The sequence below is a fragment of the Pholcus phalangioides genome, unplaced genomic scaffold, assembly GCF_987345545.1.
Source record: "Pholcus phalangioides strain wild (caught in Gottingen) unplaced genomic scaffold, Ppha-v1.0 ptg000024l_1, whole genome shotgun sequence".
Classification (NCBI taxonomy): domain Eukaryota; kingdom Metazoa; phylum Arthropoda; class Arachnida; order Araneae; family Pholcidae; genus Pholcus; species Pholcus phalangioides.
In genome coordinates, this window is record NW_028301616.1 from 4,416,028 (window position 1) to 4,425,378 (window position 9,351).

At 38.3% G+C, this 9,351-nt stretch overlaps 1 protein-coding gene across 1 annotated transcript; it reads right to left on the minus strand.

The window, feature by feature from the left end:
• Window positions 1–321: 321 nt before the first annotated feature.
• Window positions 322–7,135, minus strand: LOC149068602 (uncharacterized). The gene is made up of 4 exons (XM_089250619.1): window positions 7,022–7,135; window positions 4,563–4,664; window positions 4,207–4,469; window positions 322–517 (listed from the first exon to the last, which is right to left on the minus strand). Exons 1-4 carry the CDS (start codon window positions 7,089–7,091, stop codon window positions 443–445), a joined length of 510 nt encoding a protein of 169 aa, XP_089106745.1. The 5' UTR covers window positions 7,092–7,135; the 3' UTR covers window positions 322–442.
• Between the last annotated feature and the right edge of the window lie 2,216 nt (window positions 7,136–9,351).

A 9,351-nucleotide genomic window follows, 5' to 3' on the forward strand; every position in this document is an offset into this window, starting at 1 on the left:
GATGATGATTGAAGTGAAAAATTCGGCTCAAAACACTGCCCTTTTGTTTGTTTTTAATGTGTGTATCCATATTAACTAAAGCATTCATTTGTTGAATCCATATTCATTAGCCAAGGTTGAAAAACCGTGAAAAAAATTCTCTGTTAGCCAAAAAAATTGTACAATATGGTATCCCCTTATCAAATAGAATTTTATAAACAGCATAGTGTTGATATATGATTACCATTAATTCTGTATTTCCTGAATTCAAATTTGCAAGCTGGTTTATTTTCCCAGAACCTCTGTAGTTCTTTTTTGATTCAAGTTATTGTTGTTAGAGGATTGAATTTTTTTTTCAGTATTTATTACTACTTAATCTGGATGATTACAACTTGTTCCGCTATGAAATTCTTTAAGGACATCCATCATACTGCCAATTATCAGTATGTGTTGTAAAAGACACTCAACAACCACCAGCCTTGGCACGTATGTTGGCAATCGCAAGTGCTCCGTCTGTCAATTTCCCAGTTACAATTATCTGAAAGAAAGAATTTTTAGGGATGTGGGATTAATAATACTGTAGAAAAATAACAATCTTTATTTGAGACAGTACATAATCTTATCATAAGCATTGTTACAAAATTCCAATATTTGTTGCGCTTCCTAAACTTTAGAATAGGGCAAGAGTCAAAAGTGTGGGGGTAAAGAGGCTGCAGTGATTACTGCTCCAGTATCCAGGAGGAAAAATTCTTGAATAGATTTTGCCGGGGTGTGGGATGATTATACGGAAATCATGTAGCTAATGCCACTCAACAAAGTTGGAAGTCAATTTCAGCTGTTTCTAACTTGCTGAGTTAGCTAAAAATTGCCAAATAGTTTGTATATCTGGTCACCAATAGTTAGACAACTACTAATTTACCGCACACTGACTCCAGTCATATCACATACAGCAATTTACTCCCGATCGAGTTAGGTTGAAAATCTTTCTCTCTAAAGAAAGTATCTCATGATATACTTCCATACTCTTCTTGAGCAAGGAGGTGACTTCGCAAAGCGTATTGAGAAGGCACCATCTGTCGTGGTCAACTCAGGTCTGGTAGGGAAAGAACTTACCTATGTCCTTCCGAGGAATTGAACCTGCAGGGAACTGACTGTAGCCTTCAGGGTGGCTACAGTCTACAAGCATCTTACTATGTCATTTGCACCCTAAGCTTAATTAGATTGAAAGTTTCATTGCAGAACAAAAATGAGTCTTATATGGCACTGAATTGTGTGTGTATTAGAACAGCATCAGCTTGCATCAGACAAAATCGTATCTATAGACCACCTGTAAGGGCTTTGGAGTTGGATATGTTGAAGATGTCCATATCTTATTTACTCATACACGACCTGAAATCTAAGGCCTACCAGAAACAAAGGTTGATTTCCTAAGGAAAGCCAAATTTCAAAAACAAAAGGGTTATTAACTTAAAATGCTTGCTTCAGCACCATGCAAGCAATGCACTCTACTACTTAACTATACATGCACTTCATAGACATTCCTCTGGAGAATATCTAACAAATTGGTAAATCCCAAAGTGTTTTGTGTGTATATTTAGAATATTTATCTTGTCAGAGTTATACATGTTTCATGTTGTAGTGATGTTGCCATCTACCTTCCACATATTTTAAAGCAAAATTGGCAGATGTTTGAATTTTTGTGTCATGTAAATACCATATTTTGGGAATGCACTCTGAAAAATTATTTCAGATGAAAAAACATGAGACTTTCAACAGCTAAAATTGCTGTGTAATAAATCATACTATTGAGAGGCGGCAAAGAAAGTCCCCAACACCATAAGTGGCTATTACTCTTCCTCAGACATGGTTTAATGGGGCATGTCTTATGACAACATTGAAAGTTCTGTTTCTGTTTGGTTGATGAGAAAACACTGTCTACAAAGACATTGGTCAAATCTTTGGCTGACTATGGATTCTTAACCAAATACATTGGTTTGTTACTGAACACAAAACTTCCAACAGCATTCCTCACCTATGCCAGCTGACTGATTCCAACAGTTCTGACCTCATCATATGAGACTACAGGCAATTCTGTAGACCAAACTCAAGCCCATGCCCTGCCGGAAGTACCATTCCATCATAGGCAAATAAAGTCTTTGTTTGGTGCAGTTGAAGCTTTTTTTTTCGTGGAAACATCATGGAATTCATAGATGATTATAGAATTCACAGAATTCATGGATGGATGAATGGTGACTTGCTGTGGTCATTCAAAGAAGAAGAATGATTGAAGAAATATATACACAGAAATGTATTAGTAATTTATTCCCACCAGTAGCAACAGTTGTGAGAACAGGCGTAAACTTATGTAAATTCCCATATTCTTATTGCTGATATAATACTGACATCATGAGAATATGGGAATTTACTTAAGTTTGAGTTGACAATATCGTGTTACGTTTTCTTGAATAAACATGAAGTTAAGTTGTACCTGAGAGCCTTTTGTCATAGTTGGGAGGGTCGCCAACCGTACTTATGATAAGTATGCATTCATATCCTCCAATTACTGCTACTAAACTGCACGTGCACCTTGTAAACATTCCTCTGAGGTATTTTTAACGAATTGATACATGCCAGAATGTGCTGTGTGTTTGTTGTGTACCTGACATGATGTTTGTTTCTGAGGAATGTCTTATTTTTTCAAGTAGTGCTGCCATTCGTGTTCCCAATTTGGAAGCAAACAACTCAGCAGTTTATTTTTGCCTGTTCATATTATGGGGGAACGTTGAATGTTTCAGCCTGATTGCAGGGCCGTCTTAAAAGCATCATGGAGCCCCCCTGGGCATAGCGATTTTTCTGAACTCCACTGGTTAGAAATACCTGTCTTGCTACATATTTACACACTTACTCTTGAAAATTTTTGCCGCGTCTCATTTTCATGAGGGTCCCTCAGCACTTGAGGTTCTAGGCCCATGCCTTAAGACATTACTGCTTGATTGTTTTCTATGGAGAGACTGCTTTTTAAATGGGAGATACGCTCCAGGTTGAAAAACTACAGAAAACCCAATTGTTAAGAAACCTAAGTCCTCACAATGCCCATAAGACCGCATTCTCTCCAAGTACCGCATTGTAAATTTATCCCATCAACATTTTTGAAATGTTGAGAAATCGATGGTAAGTTTCTGCTATCAACAACTTAACTGTGTATGCACCTTGCTAACATTCCTCTGAGGAATTTTCAATGAATTAGTATATATAGGAGTGTAATGTGCCACAGGGGGACAATTTTCGTGCAGGGAGGAAGGTTCGGTTTTTACTGAAAAAAAAACACCATAATCTTGGCTCAAGGGAGGAAGGTTTAAGCCTCCCCCCCCCCCTCTCTTCTGCATACGTATATGCATATTACATGTTTTAATATTGCTCTGATGTACGTATGTTGTCTGACTGGGCTTTTTTCATTTTATACTAGTGCTGTCACCTGTCTTTCATATTTTAAAATAAAAATGGCAAATGCCTTTATTTTTGTTTTTTTAAGTGTTGTGTTGAAGGTCTGCCTGCTCTCTACAGAGAGACTTTTTTTCAAATGGATTTGCATACACACCTCAAAGCTCAGTGCCAGTGCTTACCCGACTTCAGCACGTAGCACTTTACTACCAGGCATGTCACATTCCCCCCTCCATCCATCTGACAGAGCATTTCTGAGCTTGGACATGCCTGGAGATCCAGCACACTGAGTATACCTTGAATACCCTCCCACCGAATGCCATCCTTGACACCTTAACGTGCAGACTTTTGGCAAGAAATTTGAATAGATCTGTATTTGAAATATTGGCAATAAAAATGGTTTTCTTGTCCACATGTTGGTAATAAAAGAAAAAATTTGTGGCGATATAGATTTCACTTTCGACCTCGACTTCTCTTTCTCACCCCCCGCCCCTTTTTTTCTCCTCATAGATATATAGTAGAGAAAGATACATTATATATATCTGGGGGATCACTAAACAAAAGTATAGGAAGAACAGGGAAGAAAAAAACAAATTCTCCGTTTGTATGGTTATAATGAAGCTTCACGATGAGAAAAGGGAGGGGAAAAGAAATAGGGAAAGCAAGAAAATTAATATATCTGCGTTTGGGCGAGATATCTCGTCCATGATTATTAAGTGGTTAAATCATGCTGGCAAATGCAAAATATTACAATGATTTATTTTTTTTCAATTTTCATTAATTTACCTTTATACTGTCCCGGGTGAAAAGCGTCATCTGTTTCCCAGTCGACCATGTACCGAAATGCGCCATCCCGTAATGGATAGTTGTGATTCCGCCGCCTGTTCCGACTCCAGACATGACGGTGACGTTGGCCACTGTGTCAGAGCCACTCCTGTATATGTCGTATTCGACGCACACGTTTTCGTTCCTGCCCACTTTGATGAGAGGAGACGTCAACTTACCGATCGCTTTCCTACCGGTGTGTGATTCCAGTGTCATAATGTAACCTGCGAAAAAAAACGTGATCAATTCTTGATAGAATTCCTTACTCATGCTGCATGAACAGCATAAAATATACAAATGTTTTAAGAATTTTATACCTTCTCTTTTGAAACCGAACTTCTTTCTTCCCCATTGGACATCATTGTCAGGAGAATTGATGAATCCACAATCATCTTCGTCGAATGAACATTCGTATATGCCTGCGATAAACCAACAGAAAAGTTTCGTCACTTAACATTTAGTACACCCCAGTGGCAGCACACTATATCGTTAGTATATCGGACCGGTACGATATACTAACAATATAGTGTGCTACTGGGGAAGGCATCATCACCACTTTGCTCGCGAGCACCATGGTGCTCCCCTGAAGCACCTAGAGTGCTCGATGCTCATGTCCGATGTCAAGCTCGCGAGCACTTGATCAATGTCCCAAGTAAACACCTTTTACAAACTGCGTTGAAGGATTGAAATCACCCTGATTTCATGCTTTTTGGTATGTCAAACGTGCCGTGAGGATGCTCTTCTTTTGATGATGGGTACAGGCAATGTGTGCTCGTGACTAGAAAAAGGTTGAATACCTATGATGTAATACATTAACATGACGCGAATTCGAGAATAAGTTATTTGTGCATGATCACTGAGTTTTGAAAAAATATTTAACTTCCCTTTGCTAACTTCTTTAAAACTAAACATACTAATCTGAACTTTCGAGGGCCACGTCATGCCATTTGGGAATCATTGGTCCCGAGAACATTGATTCCCAACTTTTTGTACAATAAGTACTTTAGAGAAATGCGTATGATGCTTACTTGAGCCGCTGTGGTGGTCGAGTGGTCATAGTGACGGACTCGCATCGCGGGGACCCGGGTTCGAGCCCCACCGTCACCGCAGTGGTGGTCGGCTGAAGTTAGTTTTCTGTGGTTCCCAACTTCAAGGCGCAAATGCGAGCCGATCTCCCCGTTAAAAAGTCTCGCCACAGAGAGCTACAGTCCTACAAACAGTACAAATATTCAGTCACTACACTTCACTTCTGAGATATAGATGGCAGCACTGAAAAATCATACACAACACTAGATACGCACTCAGACTGTTAGGTACACATACTTACACTTCCGGCACAACTCACTAGGTAGTAAATTGCCCATGGCGATAGACCTGAGTTGTGCTCGGCTTGGAAAAAGGAAGGAAAAAGATGCTTACTTGCACTAGAGAGAAATGCGTAGTCTTCCTTATATTTCATCCTATATAATCCGTGGAAGCTCTTCTTACCTTTCTAAATGTACAATTGCAAATCCTAAATTTTGACAATTGCTTACCACCCCCCCCCCTATTGTCTCAAATATATGTCGGAGGCTTGTTCCCGCTCCTTCCCCCCCCCCCCCATGAATGCGACGTTGGCATGAATACCTCAAGAAATACGCAGGAAGCTAGCGTAGCCATGTTATGACAGACGAATTTCTTGCATTCTACTCGCCCCCCCCCCCCCGACATCCTGCATCAGGGTTTCTAGACGGGCGGCTCAAGACAAAATCTTTACCCGGGATGAACGTATATTGCTCATGCTGTTTCATTTCCCCACTTTTTACGTTTTTGAATTCAAATATCTTTGCAAATATTGTACTTAGAAACGTGTGGGACTTTTCTTGTTGGTCTCAGCAGGCAGAAACGGCTTGAGCGAGGGTGGAAGGTTGGGCTTTCATTGTGCAAGTAGGGCCTCAGAAATGGGCCTTGCTTGGAATGTCTGTTATCTAGGTCACGTACACGCACATATGTGTGTGAGAAAATCATTCCCTTAAACGTAAACAACAATTCATGTTGTTTGTCTCTAGTTTTGCCTAGTTTATTTTTGTCTCTCGGAACCGTAGCTTCCGTCGTTTCATCTCATGAAACTACTTAAAATTCTACGTGACGATGTTTTAACTAATAAACAATAAAAATATAATAATAAATCCAACATATATACGTACTGAAAGGCACATTTATAGAGGAAAAACATACATTTTATTGCGAATTTTTTTTCCATTGAAATCACTCAAAGCAAATGAAAAATTACACTAAAAAATTATTTTACCATTTTATTGTCATTTCAAAATGATATCAATTTCGATAAAGAAATTGTGTATTTACCTGTGAGCTGAAATTCTGTATCAATTTCGCTTTTATAATAGAAATTATTTTACTTATTTCTTTTTGTTACGATTTTTATTTATTTTTGATAAATTTCGATTTTTCCTATCCCGGTTAACAAGACAGTACCGGATAAGATAAGAAGGAAAACTATAGACTGTGCAGCTTTTACTCAGTTTCCCGGGCTTTGAATATTTTTTTAGTAGGGAGAACGTGCAACTCGACTCGTTCAAGTCAACTCATCTCTCAAGTTGAAGCAACTCGAGCTCAATTTTAGTTTCCCCGTGTGAGGAGGGCCTTAGTCCTCGAAAAATTGGTCCCGTTGATAGAAAAGAGATTCTCTATGCGTGGAGGTGACCCCGGAGAGAGGTTTACGTACAGGATCACCATATTAACAAATTAAATTTCTTTCGAATATATGCATACGTACAAGAAATGTATCCACTCGAACAAAAGCAGAAAACGGAAGCGAAAGCGATGGCCGCGACGAGGAACTTCATCTTGAGGAAAAGGTAACTGTAACACTGAATTATTATTATTTTTTGCCAACTCTAATCATTTTTAAGGTTCATTTATAATCTGCACAAGAGCAAAAAGAAAAAAAACGTGAGAGAATTGCTATGAGAAAACATTTGCTTCCGGAGATTAACAGGACGACGTGTTATCTGACTATTATATAAATAACATAAATCTAATGGTATATCAAAATGATGCCTATTTTAAAGCTTCTATTTATATATTTTCCCATGATATTTCATGAATAACTTGACGCATGTTTTACGAATAAACATGCGTCAATTATAACGACAGTGCGTTATAACGAGCATTCTAGTATAACCACCTGGTGTACGAAGTCCGAAATTTTCTCCTCTTCATGCCATTATTTTTGACCCAGTACTACGAACCGAAAATATTTTATCCATTACAACGCTTGAACTCAGCTCTGCCCGAATTTTAAAAATAAAAAAAATCTGTCCTTATTTAGTGGATCTTATGGCCCGTATATTATCTCAATTTACGCGTTTTCCTCCGGAAAATATGGCCAGTCAACTTAAATTGTGTTTGAACAATTTTGAACATTTTAAATTTTATAACCTGCTACATTTTGATTGCTACTGCTCACAAAAAAAAAATAAAATGAATAATATTATTTTTTTTCTTCCGTCCAAATATGAAATTTTCTTAAGAGAAGCTAAAGCTTCATAATTTTTGGAACTTTCTAAATAACGATTATCAAGCAAAACATCCGTGGGACTAGGGAGGGTCGTTATAACGAGTGTCGGCGGAAAATTAATTTTTTCGAGCCATTGAGAAGAGAGAAATAGAAGTATTCCTTATATCTGTTCCAGCGGTTCTCAACCGGTGCTCCGTGTGCACTTCCCAGGGGCTCCGCGGCGACTCGAGGAAAATAAAGTAAATCAGTAAATTTGGTAGATGAATTAAAAAAAAAGATCCACGAGGGTCCGCCATAAAAATTATATGCAAAAAGGGCTCCTGGAGTCAAACAGGGCTCCGCACAGAAATTATATACTGAAAAGGGCTCCCCGAGTCAAAAAAAAGGTTGAGAACCTCTGATCTATTCCCTTTCTAAGGGCCGTATTCACCGACATGGTTTAAACCTGTAGTTACAATTTTTGGATAAGAGATCGACACGGATTGGTTAAATTCAGGGTTTTAACCAATCTACGTTAATCTCTTATCCAAAAATTATAACTACAGGTTTAAAACCATGTCGGTGAATACGGCCCTAAGGGTGTCCAGAATCCAATTTTATTTTTAATTAAAAAATTTTTTAAACCGAATTTTAGCTTATGTGAACGAACTGATGAATTCATTGATAAAAAATTCCACAAGTTTGTCCATTTTAAAATTGTTGTTGAAACAAAGCAAATAAATTAGTTTGATTTGTTTACGTGGTTTTAAAATTGGCGCCTAATATTTAAAAAAAAAAAAATTAAAATAGGAGTAGTATTGCCATCTATTAGTGTTTTAACAAAGCTGAAGTGTTCAAGACTTTCGAGTAGTGTACTGAATGAATATAAGATGGCAGCATCAGTATCTCCATGTATTTCATTAAAACTTTATTTTAATCGTAAATGACAGTTTAATGTCCACGATATTGCAAAAGAACTCGACTTTTATTTTCGAAAAATATGCAATATTCATACACACGGTGGTTTTTTTTTTTGTCACATGAAGATTAACTATTTCGGGCGTTGCAACCTATATTCTGAACTGTATGCCACAGAGTCACTTGACTATTGAACTATAAATAAACAAAGTTGTTAAACAATTTGTTTTTATTCATTCAGGGTATATAAATAGAATGTAGAATCAGATCTAACGTCCTTTTAATTCGAATACATTGAGTTTCGAACCAGTGACAAGGGTCACTGTTACAACGGCTTAAGCCGGGTTTTTCCTAGGAGCAGGTTTCCTGTGCCGCGCGCAACGTGATTCGCCCAGCGCGACACGCCGTCCACTCACCAATAATAAGAAAAGCAGCATATGACTGTTTTCCTACAGAGCACAATATACGCCTCACGACAGCGCTTTACGAAAGGCCTGGCGTGTCACACTGCCTAAAAAGCCGGGTTTTAATAGGAATAGGTTTTTTGCGCCGCGTGAACCGAATTAGACCATTTTGCCCCAGCAGAAACGTGTTACATAATCACGCTACACGCGTTTATGTTTTCCTAGCGTGGCGCATGAGATCAGGACGGCTATATTAAAGCCGGGTTTTCCTAGGAGCAGGGTTCT

Coding starts and splice junctions, on each gene's coding strand:
- LOC149068602 (XM_089250619.1), bottom strand. CDS start 7,091: ATGAAGTTCCTCGTCGCGGCCATCGCTTTCGCTTCCGTTTTCTGCTTT. Junction 4,665..7,021: donor TTCGAGTGGATACATTTCTT/GTACGTATGCAT, acceptor GGTTTATCGCAG/GCATATACGAATGTTCATTC. Junction 4,470..4,562: donor GTTCGGTTTCAAAAGAGAAG/GTATAAAATTCT, acceptor TTTTTTTCGCAG/GTTACATTATGACACTGGAA.